Source organism: Aptenodytes forsteri, unplaced genomic scaffold, assembly GCF_000699145.1.
Source record: "Aptenodytes forsteri isolate BGI_AS27 unplaced genomic scaffold, ASM69914v1 Scaffold380, whole genome shotgun sequence".
NCBI classification, from domain to species: Eukaryota; Metazoa; Chordata; class Aves; order Sphenisciformes; family Spheniscidae; genus Aptenodytes; species Aptenodytes forsteri.
The window spans coordinates 869,618-888,289 of NW_008794212.1; the positions used below are offsets into that span (position 1 = coordinate 869,618).

General features: G+C 39.1%; 1 protein-coding gene across 1 annotated transcript in view; it reads left to right on the forward strand.

The window, feature by feature from the left end:
* The window catches only part of EPC2 (enhancer of polycomb homolog 2), a 52,745-nt gene that overhangs the window by 12,688 nt on the left and 21,385 nt on the right, over positions 1-18,672 (forward strand). The window contains exons 2-4 of the mRNA XM_009285304.1: positions 6,102-6,261; positions 14,434-14,579; positions 17,857-18,063. Of these exons, the coding sequence (XP_009283579.1) occupies positions 6,102-6,261; positions 14,434-14,579; positions 17,857-18,063 (513 nt within the window). The remainder of the gene's footprint in view (positions 1-6,101; positions 6,262-14,433; positions 14,580-17,856; positions 18,064-18,672) is intronic.

Here is an 18,672-nt window from a genome sequence, read left to right on the forward strand (position 1 = left end):
GCGGGCGCCCCGCTCCTGTACCCGGCCTCTCCCGCTTTATTTTTTTTTTTTTCTTTCTTCTTTTTTCTTTTTTTTTTTTTAAAGGAAAAAAAAGCATTGCCAGTAGGCTGCTAACGGCTCAAAGAAGAGGTTCATCCTGTTGGTGTTGTGGAGACAAATGAATCCTGCTTGATAGAAAATATCAAGCTCTTTCTTCACTGAGGACGATAAATATTTGTTGGCAATGTTTCTTCTGGCAGTTAAGGATTGAAAGGGTTAACCACAGAAGAAAACAAAAGATGGTGCTTCAGTTACGCTTTTGTCTGGAAATCTTTATTAAAAAACCAGAAATCTTCATAAAAACATGGGGGAAGAGATGTGCAAAGGGAGTAGGTAGGGCTGTGGCTTTAGAAGGGGGAGAGGCTTTTGAGCTTCATGACACTTTTTTCTGTAAGTGTTGTCAACAGGCGTTACTAGCTGTGGTTGAGACTTTGCAAGATGAGTCTGCACGCTTCAGGTTAAGATTCTGTACTTTTTGGTTCTGCGTCTCCGTATTAAAGATAAAAATGCCAATTAATTTGTATTTCCTAGTTGGAATATAATGTTGAGCAAATAGGATCTCTAGGCTTTAGTAAGTTTTCCTTATTTTCTTTGCTTTAATTTTGTTCTGGATTGCAGGTAGAGTGGAAGGCTGACTCTAGGTTGGCCTAGAAATGGGTTATTTTGAGTAGGTAAAGCTGTTACTAAATTAACTTTTCCATCATACTTACCGTGGAGTGCTATGGAGTTAGAGCCATCTATCTTGTTAAGAGAGTTGATTTTAACAGCTAAGCTAAGCTGTGGTATGTTATGTTTTGTTTCCCTTAACTCTCGGTAACATCTGTCAAGATACTTCTTTCATTAAAGTCTACAGTGTTGCAAATATCTAATGTAAATTGTGTGGCCTGAAGCTCTGTTGTGAAAGGACTGGCAGAGAGGAAATTCTTAAACAGTGTCACAGTAAACTATAATATGTTTCATTACTTTCTACCTCGCAGCGTAAATGTAAATATTAGTAAGTGAATAAAAGTGGTGAAATAACCTTTTAAAGAGTTGTAGCATCGCTCGTATAGTATAGTTTTAAGGAATGAAGAAGGGAACAGATATGTTTAGTCTTAAAGGTTCGTCTTCTAGGGTGTCTATATCCAACATGGAATTGCTCATTGCAGTTTCGTAATTGAGACAGATCAGCTTTTCAGCGGGAAGATGGTATTCAACCGTAGGCATCTCCAACCATGCTCATCCAAAAAACTAGCACATTTATTTAAAGTATGATAAACTATTTCAGAGAGAGTACTATGGGGGATGGCAACAGGGAACTTAAAGGATGAGGATAAAACCAAACTGGTCTGTAGGATCCAAGCGCTCTGTTTTGCAGCAGCAAAATAAAAGGGAGTGTGTTGGTAAATATAGTTCTAATGGGTAAAAATAATGTTCCGTATCGATCACTGTTTCCCTTAAAGCTTAACAAAAATAATCTTTAGGAGAATATTACCTGTTGACTTATTACAATTGTTAAACTTTTTTCCATAGTGAAGAAACTCCCAGATAAAAAGTCTAGAAAGAACAGGAAACCTGTGGTATTTCAGGTGTGAAAGGACGTAGCAGTGAAGGTACCTCGTTCTGATTTGGACTTTGAGCCGGGTTCTGAACGTGTGCAACCAAAGCTAAGTATTTTTAGGTACCAGTGTCGTAGGATTTTTTGGTTTTCCCCTTTGAGGAAAAAATAAAGCAAGGATTGCAGTGTCTCACTATGGGTTCAGAGGCGTGATTTCAAGTCTTGTTCTGAACTAAAGCTGATACTTATTCTCTGTGTCAACCCTGTTGTGAATGGCTGTCAAGTCATTTGGATTGGAGCTTCGAAGGTGGGGGTGTGAGACTGCTAGGTGCAGTGTACTCTTCTGTGGCACTTTATACGGAATGAGTGGATTCATGCTGGCAGGACAGGCTGCCTGCACCAAGGTAAGCATACTGGATTATATAAAGCCAGTGACTTGAGCAATTTGCTGTAAACTGTTGTCGGTATGGTGATTGTAGAGTGAAGGTACCTGCGTGGCTGAAGTGCATCTAGAGAGATGAATCTTTCACTTGGAGAACAATTTTGTTTTAATGTGTAAATATGCTAAAGCAGCAGTTACATACACTAAACATTTAGATATTTCTAATTCTGTTATGCTGTTAGTTGAAGAAACAGGACTATCTAAACTGTGTTTGTTTGAAATTTTTTAGTCAAACTAGTGAGAAAGGTTTGGATGTGCTTTTTAAGGAATTAGTGGGTAATAACTCTTTGACAGGTACTCCTTTTTATTCCCATGGCAGCATGTTCTGTTTGCTGTCATCATTGTTTCCTCTAGCGTTCAGGTATTTTGTATGAGATCTTTTTATCTCCCCTACTTCAGAATGAAGTACAAGTTCAAATACGGTGTGTGTCTTTCAAAACCATAAGAAAAGGTAAAAAATAGACAAAGGTGTATTTGTATGCCAGTTACTAAATCTGTCTTTAAAAAAGCTTTTTCAGGTTTAATAGAGCCATTTAATTAGACCAACTTTCATATAAAAGTCTTCAGAGTTTGTTTAAACAGAACTGTTTCAGGAGTTAAAATTTTCGTTTTCCTTAACTTCATGTTCAGCAGAAAGACTTCCCCCCCCCTCCTAATTTTAAAAATTACATTGCTTATCTGTCTCTTGGAGCTGTACTGTTTGATGAGTGACAGTAATACTGTTAAGACTTTTCTGTTTGAAAGCTGTGTTATGCTTGAAGGCTTTTTATAGTAAAGTGAGTACTAACACCTATTGTCAGATTTTCCTTGGGAACTCTGTACGCTTACTAGCAGTGTTACAAAAACTGAGAATCTGAATTGCTCATCTGCACTGTTTAATGGGCTATGGAGCTAAAAGATGTTTTGAGTTTTGGTTGCTGTGTGTCCTTCTTCTCTACTTTTTCTAAAAGTTAAATCTTACTTACCCATTCATTACTTAGGCCACTGTGGACTAGTGTGGCTTCTCACAAGTTATTTAATCCCGTTTTAGAAGTGTGCCTGGGTTTGTTTTATTTTGCGGGTGTGGTGGGGAACTATAAGTTGGTTGGCTTCAGTTGGTTGGCTGTGTACAGAATGCATCCTCAGCAAATTTGTTGATGATCCTACATTAGGAGGAGTGGTTGGCTTGCCAACAGTGGAGCGTCTGTCTCTGTGGATGCTGAGAAACTTGAGGACTGGCCCAGCTGAAGCGTTGTGGAGTTAGGAGAAGTGCACAACTTCTGTACCTGGGGCAGAATAATAACACTGTGCATCGATACGGGCAGGGAACTGCCTGGCTGTGGAGCAGCACTGATGGAAAGAAAGGACCAGGCGATGGGCCACGGGTGTGTGCACACTGTGTGGCTAAGGCGTGCTGTAAACTGGGCTATGTTAGGAGGAGCGTGGCTACGGGGAAGTTATGATGCTCCTCCGCTTGTCAGTGGTGAGGCTGCTCTTGGAATGCTCTTTCCTGTTACTCTGCTTTCCCCAGATCTCTCAAAGATGTTGAGAAACTGGAAGATAATCTGTCAGTGGGCTGCCAGAGTGGCTAAAAGCTTAGACTGTAGCTGCTCTGAGGAGAGGGTGAGGGAACTGCTCTTGTTACTTCTGGCAAAAGAGGGTTAGTACGTCACTGAAACAGGTTAATTAGAGGGGCTGTGGAAACTGGAGGTTTTCAGGCTTGAGAAAGTCATGGTTGACCTATCTAGTGTCGGAGATAACTGTCTTCAAGTGGGAGGTGGACAGATAACCTCCACAAGTCCTTCCTAACAGCATTTCTGTGGTACTCCTGTGTACTGTATTAACTGTTAGGGACGACTCTAGGGACATCAGTTGAAAGCAACACAGTAATGAAGCAAATTTTATTTTAGTTGAATTACCTACTCAGCGCTGTGAAGCTCTCCAAGACACATTTTAATGGTGGAGTGACAGATTTACTCAGTATGTAGTAACTCAACCAGATCACACCAGATATTTGATTGCATGCTTGTCTTAATTCTAATAGCATTCACTTGGGAGCCTGATAGTTTGATTTAATGTTGCTTCATCTGCTGCAGGAGATTCCCCAAGCTGCTCTTCCAGTCACTGATTTGTTATATTCTAATTTTGCAGAAATTGCATTATTTGCATTTCTGCAATATCTTAATATTTAAGAGGGTGTAATTTATTAAATATCATTTACATATTTTTAAAGATTTGCTTTCATTCACCATCCTTTTTTAAAAATAATGTTCTGTAGAATTAAAGAGGAAGAAATTCTGTTCTTGAGAGAATTTACCAAGTGTGTAGCACAGAATCTCTGCCTGCAAGACCGCCATGTCTGCCAGACAGCATTGCAGTCAAGTTACCGAAACACTGGCTGGTTCTCCCATTTGTGGTGTTGATGCCTGGCCTCTTGTGACGCAGGATAGTCGCTGGTGTTAATTGTGGGGAGGCGTAGCCCAGAAAACCAAAGGAGGAGATTGAGTAGCAAAGTCTGTTTCCCCCCCTCCCCCCCCCCCCCCCCCCCGTTCAGAACAAATACTCTTTCCAGCAGTCAGGTGTGTGGGAATGGCTAGAGGACAACCTGAAGCCCCTGGAATAGGCAAGGTAAGGCTGCATAGGTCTATGACAGAGCTGAGCTTCAATTTCAAGTTGATACTCTGCTGTGTCATCCTCCCTCCCCTCAAATTTTGGAAGCTGGAGGCAAGAACTCTGCTGTAGGGGAGAGTAATGAAAGCAGAACGAAACTTTGAGGCTCCTGGTTCTGCTAGAGACTAGTAGTTAATCTGCTGGGAGACTGCAGTTTGCTTGTTTTATGTTTGACTTAGAGGGCCGGAGAACTCATGACTTAACTTTCCCAAGTAAATGGCTGTGGTGATTTAAGATCTCGTCCTGGTGAAGACTACCACTCTTCCTCTTTACTGGACACACAGAAGGCAGCATGTGCCAACTTAGCCATTTGGAGTCTTAGCATGAGACATTGTTGTAATGTTTTAAATGAGTAGACTGCACTGGAGGGTCTGAAGCATACACGTATGCTCTGTACAGCTGCCAGCCTCTGGCTCAAGGAGGGCGACAGCGAGAGGGGCAACATTCAAAATCATCCCATCATCTGACAGTCTGCCAGATGTCTCCTCTTGTCGCTGGTCAGTTCATATCAGATGTTCTGCAGACTGCACTGAAATGATACATAGACAGTAGCATGAATCAGAATACTGCAGTTGTACTGGTTGTCTTTGCCAAAGTTTAACATGAGTATTTGTGAAAAATCTTTGAGAGAAAAGTTACAGGTTAGTGCTGACTTGCAACAGTAGATGGGTTTCAGTGAGTTAACTAATGAAATTGTGTGAAAAAATCTTTGTAAACTAATACACTTATTGTGATCTTTATTTCACTTGAAATGATTCTGTAGAAATTGTGACTCCTGTCCTTTAAGAATGAAATTAAGTGATACCTGTTTAGGGAGCCCATACTTTTCAAGTGTTATTCTGTGAGGACTGCTCTTTCTGTTGCTTTTAACTAGCTGAACTTCTAAAGAAAGCAAGCTGGTAAGAATTGCTGGGTAGACAGGAATGATGAAATTAGCTTTTCTTTTGATTTGAATCTGTTGCTTATAATACTTCAAAGGACTTACTATGCATCTGTTAACTGATGTTGCATAAATTTTCTCTATGACAGGTTTTGATGGGTTTGCCTTATACCAGCCCTAATTTTCTACTAAGGTTATTTCGTGTAGTTTGAAAGTTTGACTTTTTCCCAGTCTGGTAGAAGGTGTGTGCTATTGTCTGAACAAAGGGTTCTTTTCATCTGTTTGTAGTCCTGCCTTACATTCACTGGAGCTCTAAGACTCCTATCAGTTAGGAACCCCACAGTATGCTAAATGATGGAGAACACATCTTCTCCTGTCTCTAACCTGGAAGCAAGCATCCTGCTGTCCTCTAAGATACAGTAAAGCCTCAACTCTTTTACCTGGGTCTCCTGTAGAACACCAGAACAACAGTCATCCTTTTCTCCCACTGTCGTTGTATGCGCTTCTATATACTGATACCTAAATAAAGAAACTCTTAAATTTTCCTCTTGCAGGAACATCATTTGCAACGGGCTATCTCAGCACAACAAGTATTCAGAGAAAAGAAAGAGAGCATGGTTATCCCAGTCCCTGAAGCGGAGAGCAATGTCAACTATTACAATCGTTTGTACAAAGGAGAGTTTAAGCAACCAAAGCAGTTCATTCACATTCAACGTAAGTTAACAAATGTTGGGTTTTGTTCCCCGCCTCCCCACTTTATTTAAATTGAGTAATGTTCAAACGGTCTTGAGGACAAAGTTGCTACCATATTCAGAAAGTGGGAGGGCTCAAAAATCCAAGGGGGATTTATATATGTAAATTCAAGTATCTCAAGTTCTGGAATAATTTAAGGTTGAAGGTGAGATTTTTCCTGCTGTATTTGTTTATGGGCTCTGTGCTGATATTCTATCTCTATGTACTCTATCCTGTCTGTTGGTCATCCAGTATTGTTGATCAAGCCATTCTTTTTTTTTTTTTTTTTTTTTTTTTTTTTTTTTTTTTTTTTTTTTTTTTTTTTTTTTTTTTTTTTTTTTTTTTTTTTTTTTTTTTTTTTTTTTTTTTTTTTTTTTTTTTTTTTTTTTTTTTTTTTTTTTTTTCCCCCCCCCTCCCCTAATTCTGAGAAGGAATAACTAACTGAACTAGCCTAGCTGCCTCCTAGTTGCTTATACTAATGCAGGGTGTGGAAGAAGGGTTGTCTTGCTCGTTGAATGAGTCTGGAATGCCTGTTAACTCAAAAGTTCTATGTAAATGGAGATCGATAAGAGAAGAGTTTTTTTGTAATGAAATCAGCCTTCATTCTACTGATAGTAATAGGGTTCTTGAAGGTTCAGTTTCAGCTGTGCTAACAGTGGAGTTTAAGCTATTCACTATAGCATGGATGTTTTCTGGGCTATGGGTAACAGGTTTTTTTTCTCTGCATTTTGCTAAAACTGTATGGAGTTCCTTTTCTGTAGGGAACTTCTGTAGGGATCTATTTTATAGATAAAAGGAAGTATTCTTTTGCATGAGTTTAGCTTCCTAGGTCTTAAAAGATCTAATTAATTAATCTAAACTTGTAGTTAATTATAGTGGTCTCTGGATTAATTTTAACACTTCTTTTTAGTTGATGTTCCGTGACACACGTTTATAGTTTGGTTGTTCCTTGGCACACAAATCATGTTTGTCCTTTGCAGCATGTGGTTCTAGGGGGTTATTTTGTGACTTGGACTTCTCCCAGGAGTCGTCTTCGTAGCAAAAACCTTAGATTCAATCATTGCAGTGACTTGTCAGTCCTTTATGGTGAAGCACAAATTCAGTCCTGGGTCTCTGCAGAGAAAACTCTTCTTGTCACAGATCCGTGTTTTTCAGTGTTAGTTGTATTGGAAAGACTATTATAGACAGGGGTATGCTAAAGCACCTCGAACAGGAATGTGGTCCTTAGTTGTTAGTTTTGGAGTTTGTGCGGACAGTATTGGTTTTATTGAACTTGATCTTGCCAGGCAGAGTGTGTTGATAATCTGTTCCTCACACACTTTTTTTTTTCATCTGCCTCAACAAGAGGCTGTTGATCTGCACATAGATTTGAGCAGAGAAAGCATTTTATGTTTGTGTGTCGTCTGTTTATAAACACGACTGAAGTTAGGCAAAGATACTTAAGCCCAAACCCAGCTGTATATTGAAGATCCTCGCATCATTTCTCACCACCATGGGCTCCTATTTTTTCCATGTATTTACAAAATGAGAGATTTTTGGAAACAACGTGCTCAAGATTCTTTATGATACAGTAGAGATCATACTGGTAATGTGAGAAATGAGCTAAAGGAAATTGATGACGTATTGCTCTCCTTAATAGAAGAAACAAACCTGCAAGCAAGGCAGGTTGAATTAACTGAAGTGAAGCTGCTGAATGAGGAATGTATTTATTCTTTTATTTGTTGGACATTGCCAGAAACACTGTAAATATTGTTAATAAATATGTCTAAAAGTGTTAAATATATTATGCCAGAATGTTCTTTGTCTTGTTGAGACTCTCAGTCTTTCTGGACAGAATTACAGAAGGCATTTGAGCTGAAGATAAACATCAGATAGTGCTCCAAGATAATTTTTCCCACATAGTCTGGTTGGAGTAGGTGTGATACAAGGCAGCTTTATGCTACACAAACTGCTTAGAAATTCTGTTTTAATGCTAAAAGCACAAAGAGCAACAATACTTTGGCCAGGGAAGTTACGTAAACTGATAGAAGCCAAGAGGCCACTTACTGTAATCCATGCTTACTGGTGGTTATTACTAGAAAATTACGAGTAAACCTAAATAATTTTGCAGTTCATCTGGTAGCCAGGTTTTTAATATTTTTAACTTTACTAGTATAATTCTTTTATTTAGACCAGTGGTTCCAAGCAGAGAAAAGTTAATTTCGTTGTGAGGCATGGAATTCATGAGTAAGCGTGGATTCCAGGCATTACTGGACTTAGGTAGCACCAATTCAGGTGACTTTGAACTGAATATAAACAAAAGCCTTGAACTATTCTAATTACTCCAGTATGCTTAATACTTTTCCAAGAATGTTTGTAGTTTCAGTAACATGGAGATGCATTGTAAGTTATTAATAGGCAGCAAAGAGAATAAGTTAGTACACTTGTACCTCTGCTAGAATTAAGCTAAATGAGTTAAATGGGTGTAAGAAAACTAGTGTCCCTAACAAACAATAAGAATGGAGAAAAATATATATTGTTAATATATTGTTTAATATATTAATATAATATATTGTTAATATATTTTACATGTGTATATATATAATGTATTTTACCTATGTGTGTATATAAAGGGTAATTATACCGAACTAATGCTTTATCGTAAGTAACACAGCCAGATTGTTCAAATAATCTTCATTAAGTTGTGTGGAATGAACCCTAGTCACTCTTTAAATTTAAAAAAAAAAAAAAAAAAGGCAAAGTGAGTGCATTTCACGTAATTGAGAATTGCCCATTTTTAATTCATTGTATGTTCCCCATTTTTAGAGGAAGAGGATCTGTTCAGGCCGTGGGCTTGCAGCCTGGATATGTGAAATGGGTATTTGCATGATACCTCCCCTACTTGAGGTATTTCGGTGCAGGTGGGGAGTGCTAGAAGCTCTGTTCCAGTCAAGTGCTACAGACTTGCCAGTGAGGTGGTGTTTTCTGCTTTGTTACTGCTTTGGATATAATTACCCTCATGTGGTTCTTCATTTGCTTTTGGTCAGCGCAGATGTATCTGCTGCCATCAGGTCCAACGCTGCCCCCTCCTTTCTTACTGCCAGCACCTTTCTGGTGGCAGTTGTGTTCACGGGTGAGCTAACTCTGGGAAGTGATCTGACAGAAAGCTTATCTTTCATTTTTGGTTAGGTGAACCTTCATTTTTATCAGTTTTCTGTCTTGGCTCATTGCATGATTGCTGGTGTTGGCACAAGCAAGGTGGTAGGAACGTGGCTTGCTGGGGAAGGAAGCTAGTGGAAGCGCTTATTTCAGTGGTAACTCATGCCTATGTCAGCTTAAAATGACCGTGGAACCACAGCCTTAATTTAGTTAGCTAAATGAAATCAGTTAATTTAGTTAAGCTAAACCCTGTTTAATGTAACTTAACTTAAAAACAAATTGCATTTCTGTAAGTTAGTATAAACTCAGTTCCTAGGGAAGCTCAAGTAAACAAAAGCAAATCCCTCTGACGGGTATTGCCCTCGGGAGTGGTTAAAGTGGCAGGGGATGTAAACTAGGATGTTGGTTTTGCAACAGCAATTAGCAAGCCAACAAGTTCTGAGCATTCATACGAGGTAAACTTTACTGGTAGGATCACTGGGGCCCTGTCCAACAGTGCACTGTGGAAACATGCAATGTGGAGAAGGGCAGCAGTTTTGGAGTAGGAAAACTAGATTTGTCGGTCAATCACAAGAATCTCCCAGGAATTACCAGGAGGAAGGGATATAGATGATCCATTTTTAACTACATGGACTAGCAGATTGGTTGTTCTGTAACGCTAATTAGTAGCAGGTCATCTGAAGTACAGTGCTCTCTGTGGCTGAGCCTAGTTCTTCACTAGTTCTTGCAGGCGTGAATGAACAGTTGCATCTGTTGCTATGGCAGGGGCAGAAACAGAGCATGGTGATGGATAGTTACATCACACAGCACATAAACCACCTGTGTCTTGTGATGGCTTTTGAAGCCAGCAAGCTGCCATACTAGAGGCCAACTCAGGGATGAAAAATGGCTTTTTCTGGAACCAGTGCAGTGCACTCAGTGCTTGGGAAAAGAAGAAAACTGGTGATTAAGGGTGTCACTGAAAGTATGTTTCACAGAGGACAAACTTCAGGGAAGGAGGACACTGCCGTGAGTGTCCCAGAGCTGTGGTGAGCCAGCTTGGGGTTGATTAACTCCTTACGATTGCGTGCAGCTAAAGGGAGAGTGATAGCCTTGCATTTCCTGAGACTCGGACCTTCACAGTCTGCTGAGACTTTGCGGCCTTGCTGTCTGCATTGAAACAGGAGGTGGAATGCAAGTACTGCTTCCACGGCTTCAGTGGAAAGTGCGGCCTCTGTGTAAACCCCCTTTCTTTGAAAGTGAACTGTAGTGATAACTACATGACAAATAGAGTGAGAAGCATTGCTAGCCAAAGAAAAGCATTGCTGGAAGGTATGAGAAGCAGGATATGTGACAAGGGCTACTACTGTTCTCACAGTACCAATGTCTTTTTGTATAAGAAAATGAGACTGGATTTATTCAATGTAACTTATTCCTGGCAAGTACACGTTGGATACCTTTTATCTTGTCATTTTGATTATTTGTCAAAATATTTTTGTAGAGTTGAAAATCAGGGGGTTGTTTTTGTTTTTTTTAAGGTTTACAGGTTTCTTCCATTTTCCCAGTTTTTCAGCACTTCGTTTGTTATTCATGAAGTCTCAAAACGACTGCTAAAGAGAGCTGATGTTTTATCAGCAAATAATTTAGTACGACGTATGAAGTTAGGTGGACTCGACATATTACTTAGCCAGTGGTTCACAGGGGCAGATGAACAAATATAACAGCCAGGAGGGGAGCTTCCACTTTTCTTCCCTGTTCCACTTCTGGTTGCATATACCTCTGTGTATCTTGAACCGGTCCCGATGCTTACTGGATACCTCTGCAAACTGGTTCAACTTGCTAACAGTGAGCAGTGAGAGGGAGGGACTCTCCTGCTTTCAGCTGAGGTGCACCATAGGGTCGCTTTAGATGTTGGCAGTGCAGTAATCTGCCTTCTCTATTTGAGGTGGAGATTCCGCCTTCTTATCACTAATACTCATCATGCGTTCTGAGGATGGTTGGTCTTTCAAGTTGCTTGTCGACGGAATGGTTGGGCTTTTTCTTTTCTTCTTGCTAGTCTTAGTGTCTCTTGCTAGTTGCATCTCACTTGAGCCTGTCTGGTTCTGTTCTGAAAGGTGGTTCAGGAAAGTGCATGGTTCAAAAACTTGCAGTGACTCTCCTTTCCTCATTGTGGAAAGGAAGGCAAGCTTACTGGCACTGCTTACAGTGTACGAGTGAACAGCATCACGTCTTCTCTGTCATAGGGATCCTCCTGCTCACTCATATTCTGGTTTAGAAAAATTGCCTTGAAACATTTTGTTCGCAGGGGATTACTGAATTACCTGACAGGTAATAGGTTGACATTTTTTTTTGGTGTATGATCAACATCTGTCTGAGGGTAAACAAGCAGTGCGTTTTCTGGACTTTAATGGAATTCTGTACGTTCTCATGTCATCTGTGAGAACATGGTTAAACACCTGTTTTTTGGAGTAGAGAGACCTGCTTTATTGTTAGGAGAGCTCTTCCAAAATGATGGGGAATATCTGGTCTAGAAAATTTTGGCCACCTCCCTTGAGCAGAGTTGTTTGCATGTGATTTCACAGTGTACATTAGGACTGTAGTAGTTTCGTAGGCTCTGGGGATGGTCTTGGGGTGGGGGAAACTTTTTCAATTTCCTTTCTGGTGAAAGTGGCAGTTTATGCTTAAGAGGTCATTGAATTACGGATTGTAGTGGAGGGGAAGTGCAACATCGGGCATCATTGAGCAGGAGAAGTATGAGCTGCCAAGGTTGCACTTGGCACAGAGAGCTCTGAAGTGTTTTGAAACGCTGGTGAATAACAGGTGGAGTCAGACATGCTCTGTCCATGTTTGAACAGTGGTCAGTGCTGTATGAGAGAGAAGCTTTGGAGTGGAGTTGAGGGCTGTGAGGGTTACAGCTCAGGTGGGACGATTCACTCCATTTCAGCGTATGGCTGATGTGATGCGCTATTGTTGCCAACACTGCGGTGCTCCCAGGCGGCTCTGCTGGGACCAAAGCTTACAGGAGCCAAAGGTGATGTGTAGCAGACTGGTTTCATCGAGTCCAGCACTGATACTTGGCAGCTAGTTCATTGATACCTGGCTAGTCACTGGCTGTTCAGCTCTTTGAACAGGATTGTGTGGCAGTCACTCCAGGTACTGTAACAGTCTCTCTCTTCTCTCAAGTGCATAGTCTTGCCTGGTGACATTTTTGATGCAGTTTTACAGAACTATGAATTTAAAAAAGAAGTCTGGGTCAGTTTTTTATCTCAAAACTTTTGATTCCTACGGACTGCCACTGGAGAAGCAGCATCCAATGTTTGAAGCTGTAATTTAAGATGCTGTAAGCTGTAATTTAAGTCTAATATACAGTTATTAATTGTTAGAGGGAGTGCTGTGGGTCACGTGCCCAATGACAGCGTCAAGTGCCATGCAACTTGTATTATTAAATTGATATTATTAATAATTCCACTTAATACATAGTTACAGCCCATTATTATTAATTTCTTCTTGAAATAATTTTTTATAGTATGTTTACAGTGTGTGTGTTAGGCCAGAGAAGCCTTCTGACCAAGTGGTGTTGTCAGAGTTAGTACAGTCGAGCAGTGTCTCTTCCAAGAGATAGCAGTTTGCAGCTGAAAATGGTAAGGGACTGCTTATTAGCACTTCTCAGCTGTATCTGACTGAGTTTCCATGCATAGCCAAATTGATTAAATGCTGGTAGTGGTTTAGCTAATTTATTGCATTGGAATACAGAAAGAGTGGTCTTGGGCTAGTCTGAGATACGGAAGGAATATGCTACTTACACCTGTTTGTTGACTGGTCAGACCATGGGAGAGAAAATACTATAATTTGCTTTAAAGCTACTTTTTTTTTAGCATTTTTCTTTTGCTCCTTGTCTTTCCTGGTCTTCCAAGTTCTTGTTTTAAGGTCCTCTCAAAGCATGCTGGGAAGCTCAGTAGCAGAGATTTTCTTTAAGTTAGCGCTCAGATATAGCCGTGAGTTAAGAGCATAAAGATAAGATAGTGCTATTTGTCTAATAAGAATAGAATATATTTCAACAAGCCTTCACTGCTGCTAATACAATAACTTGTTGATTGAATTATTTGGAGTGTTGTAGTTAGCATTTCACCTCTTCAAGGTTTTATTGGGTACAATTAACGTTTCATGTTAGGAATTCTTGCTGTTGTTTGCAGTTTGCTTGTACTTGTTGTAAAATTTAGTTTCTGCTATGTCACCTGAATGATAACTTCCTTATGCTTTTAGTAGGACCAGAAACTTTGTCCAAGTATGGAAAATGAATAGTGCAATCTGAAATAAAAACATGAGCTTTGCTGTAAAGTCGGGAACTTACTATTTGGAGAGTATGGAGGAATACTCAGGTTCTACATCTAGACTTGAGTTGGGTTTGGAGAAAAAGTAACAATTCCCACAGGATTGGTCTAGCATTTTTACAGTTTTTCACACAGTTATATGAAGAAAAAAAAAAGGAAAAAGTTCAGTCTAAGTATCTCAAGACCCTAGGTTTGTTGAACTATTTAAAAATGGGCAACTGAAATTACATTGAAACTTCAGTTTAAGTGCTTTTTCTCTAAGTCTGGGACTTGATTGAAAATTATCTTAACTGTTAAGAATCTTACTGTGATATTCTGGAGGAGCTGTATTATAACAGCATTAAGAAGCATTTTTGCTCTTGTTTTGCAAAGATACATTAAAGTTTCTGTGCCTCTGTGGTAATTTTTTTTAAACTAAAGCTTTTTTTCCCTGTCACCCCTTCAAGCCACTTAAAATAAAATGAAACTTCTTTGATTCCCCTCATATTGGAAGTCAGAGACAAGCAACTTCTAACTACTGTCTTGCAGCTGTTATATGGGGAAACTTTTTAGCATAAAGAAAAAGGTGTTACGGCAGAGATGTGCTAATCTGAAATTTTATTGATCGTTTTTGATTTCTGATTGTCAGATGCGCATTTCTATATTTTCATCATATGTTATATACCAAGCATTTCATTTTTTATGTGCATGTATATTTTTCTTTCAGCCTTTAATCTGGACAACGAACAGCCAGATTATGATATGGACTCTGAGGATGAAACCTTACTGAACAGACTAAATCGGAAGATGGAAATCAAGCCGCTGCAGTTTGAAATAATGGTTGACAGACTTGAAAAAGCCAGTTCTAGTCAGGTACTGTACTGTGTTAAGAAATCACTGAGGCTTTTTGATTTCTGAGTTTTCTGGTGGGGTGGTTCTGGGTGGTTTTTTTTGTTTGTTTTTCAGTTTGTTTTATTTCCTACTAACAGGATGAGCATGTTTTGTGTGAGTCTGCAGTTACAGAGAAATCACATTGCTGTCTCTTATTGTCAGTATTGGTAACTTAGAAAAAACAGGTGGGGAGGGAGCTTTTGTCTTTAAATTTTAATTCCTGACCACGGTGTCTTAGAGAGGACAACTTATAGCATCTTGTTTTACCTGTGTTGGTATGGAAGAAGCTTGTGCTGATTGGTGGGTGTATAGATTTGGCTATAAACGTATATGAGAATCCAAATTCTTTGTTTCACTTGGTACTAGTGGACATTGACTTCAGTTGATGTTTGAAGGTTAGAAACCTAGAAGCATAGACAGTGAAGCAAAGCATTTGTTAAGATTGGGCCCTTGTAGTAGAAACTGCATATATGCAAGAAAGTAAGTTAGACTCAGAGGCTGGTTTCCTTGCTTTAGAAGCAAGCATGTGCTGTGTATTATTTAGTCACTTATTTTATCAGAAGGGTACCAGTATCTTGGTAGTCAGTTCCTGAGGTGTTCCAGGAGGCCAGTGTCTGGAGAAGGGTCTTCAAGCCAAAAACATTACTCAAAAATTACATCTGAAGGATCAGTTTCTGAAAGGCAAGTTTGAAATAGGTAGAATTATTTCTCAGTGAGATGGATGTTTTGTGGGAGTGAAAAATCTGTTGCAGGATCCATAGCTCTGTTTCAGTTACTTTACCTGATGATAGTAAATCAGGTTAGTTCAATGCTATGTGTTAAGAGGCCAAAATGTTGTATTCTCTGCATCTTAGAGCAACTTTAACAAGGATTAGGTAAAGACTTCTTACTATGCTAAGAAGATGGGATGTGAAGAAAAAAATTGCAGAGTACCTTGGGTGATACTTTTTTGAACATGTGGTACTCGGATCTCTTAGAGCTTTGATGTAGATACCCCTGTTTTGGCTTTCAGTTAAAGCGGTTCTGGTTATCACTTTTCAAGATTAATTTGCATCCTTCTTATGGTGGTTTCATCTTTTCATTGCTTGAGTAATGAAGTTAAATTTAAGAATTGAAAGATGGTTTCCTAAAATCAGATATTACAAGAATATGGATTTTTCTGTGTAGGCAGCTGCCCCTTTCTCTTTCCCTTAAATGTAAGTAGCACTGAAGCATTACAGAGGTGAGGAGTATTTTGAACCAGAAAGTGCTTATTTAAGGAAGTCCATGACAGAAAAGATCTTATGTGTACATGAAGTATTGTAATTGATTCTTATAACGTAGGCTCCCTCTTGAAGGTAAAGTGTATAATGAGAAATCCCTCTTTGTAGATGAAATTTCTGTGGGACTGCCTGTGTAGTATTTTCTGCCTAACTTCAGGGATTGCGATGTGTGTGTTCAAGCTTCTTGTCCTGCTTTTGGGCTACAGAAAATTTTCAGCTGATGTTGAGTAGCTCTGTCCTGAGCTCTGTGTTAGGAATGTTGAGATAAAAACAACTTTTGCAGGCTACTGGAGCCTGAGAACCAAAGAAGTTTGGCTGCCTGGCAGATTCCTTCCCCACATGGGGTTATAATGCTCTCGAATCCCACTTCGGGCTACTACACAATTCACTTACAGTTTACGTGACTTACCTCTCAAATATAAAAGGATGCTGGTGGGAATGCCTTCCTTGCCAAGGGGAGGGTTCCAGACATTCCTCTTGGGCATTTTGATAACCTGATTTAAGCAAGGAAGATAGGGACTCTGCATCCACGTTACTGGTGGTACTTGCGAAAACAAGCAAGCGAGGCCAAAATGTAACTTTTCTAACTGTGTCCTCAAGGCAGAGTTGATTTTTTTTTTTTAAGAAATACGTTAATGGAAAAAAGGGGAACAAAGGACAAACAAGACTGAAATTATTTTTAAGCAATATTCACAGTGATGGGATGATGTTTAAGTTGTGTATTAGCTACCCACACAATCATATCAACTTTTACATATAGATGGGGTATGTTGGTGAGTATGTGTGTTTGATTAACCAGGCTAATGTCCATTCTAGGTAGAAGAGATACAAAATTATTGTTTTAATGCTGCATAAGGTCATAAGCACAGAGGGATTAGTGACCTCCTTTTTTTTTTTTTTCCCCACCCCCCCGGTCTTTCTTTTAAAAACAGCTCAATGTTTTTCTAATTCTCCTGTAGATTGCAAGGGTTTTGTTCTATTCTGGCTGGAATTAACGCTTATAGTAGCAGTGGTTACACTTAGGATATCCTTTTTCTGAATTGTATTGTTTCTTTTTCTGCTTATCCTAATGTAGGGACAAGATTTAACATATTTTGACATGTTGCAAATCTGCAAATTTAAGTTGTTCAGTTGATATTTTTCAGATTATAGGGAAGATGAAGTGCTGTCCGACTTCTATTTTAAGCAATACTAGAGATATTTTCTTTTTATGTAATGAATGGGTTTAAGATCATATGAGCATGTTATACTAATGTACTAGTTAGTCAATGATGGCTTTTGCATTTATTTGGAGTCTGATTTCCATATAAAAAGCTTAACATAAAATGGAAAAAAAAGTTATCATTTAATTACCTGCGTTTAACTACCTCCTACTGGAATAACTTACCTAAGAAGTGAATGTCTTTGTGTTTCTGGGCTGTAATAAACAGGGACAGTTGTTTATCCTTTTCTATCACAAAGTAAACGTTTTGGGGGTAAAATTAAGAAACTAATTTACTACAGAGTATATTCTGTCTACAGTAAAATATCTTCTAGAGGAATCAACATTAAACTGCAAACAATCATATGTTAATAATGGCTAACTGATAAGAAACTTCTTTTTTTAGGAAAAAAATAGTCAAATTAAAGTGATTCCCAAATCATGATCTGCAGACTGTAGTAAATCATTTGTGTCCTGTGCTTATAATTGTTTCAAACAGTGTTTTCAGATTTCATGAAAAATTGATGAAGTTGTAGACTACTGTGTGGAAGTTTCTGAGATGATGATGATACTGGGTCAGAAAAGTTGGGAACTATATATTTAACTTAGGAAGACCAACTGGTGGCTTAAGTACTTCAGTTTAGATCAATATTTTTTCCTTCCTTTACTCGCTAGTGCTAGAAAAGAATCAAGCTTATTTAGAAAGTGTACAAGAGATGTGAATGTGCGGTGACTTTCTCCCTGTACCACCACCCCACCCCCATCTCAGTTGCACCTCTTGAATTTTCTCTTTTAGCTTGTAACACTTCAGGAAGCTAAACTGCTGCTAAATGAGGATGACTACCTTATTAAGGCCGTATATGACTACTGGGTAAGAAAGCGTAAGAATTGCAGAGGGCCATCTCTCATTCCCCAAATCAAACAAGAAAAGAGGGATGGCTCCACTAACAACGACCCTTACGTTGCCTTCCGGAGGAGAACTGAGAAGATGCAGACAAGAAAGGTAACTTGTCAAGCTTTACTGTTTTAAATTTGTCATTTTTAAATCCTGCAGTGATTCCTGTCCAGCATCTTGCAGGATCTGTCCTATGGTATCCACAGTTACTGATCTGATTGTCTCTATTAATAGTTGCAATATTGGATGACCAGCTAAATCTTAAACCTGCTAAATGATGCAGTCAATGTGTAATCCATCAGTTCTCTATAGACAATTTACAGTCTGTCCATTTTTTAGAAAGCTGAAACTCAAAGGGCGATTTATAGGTATTGGCACATAAACAAGCAGTTGTGGGACTTGCTAGGTTGTGTACTTCCCCTTCTGTGAAAAAGGGGAAAACAATCTTCTATTTGCCATGGAGTAAATAGTGCAGGTTTTGTTTGTAGCATGAATTGATTTGAACTATAGGAAATCTGTAATTACTCGGCATTTTACATCAACTTTGTACACATATGTACACAACCTTATTGTGTGCAGAATCAAAGTGGAAAAAGTGTTTTAGGAACCACATCTTGAATTCCTTGTTCTGACAAACTTCCACTGGGTTGATACGGATCTGAGCAAAGAAAGCATGAGGGGAAATGGCTGAAAAGATCTTTTTCAGCTAAATCTTAA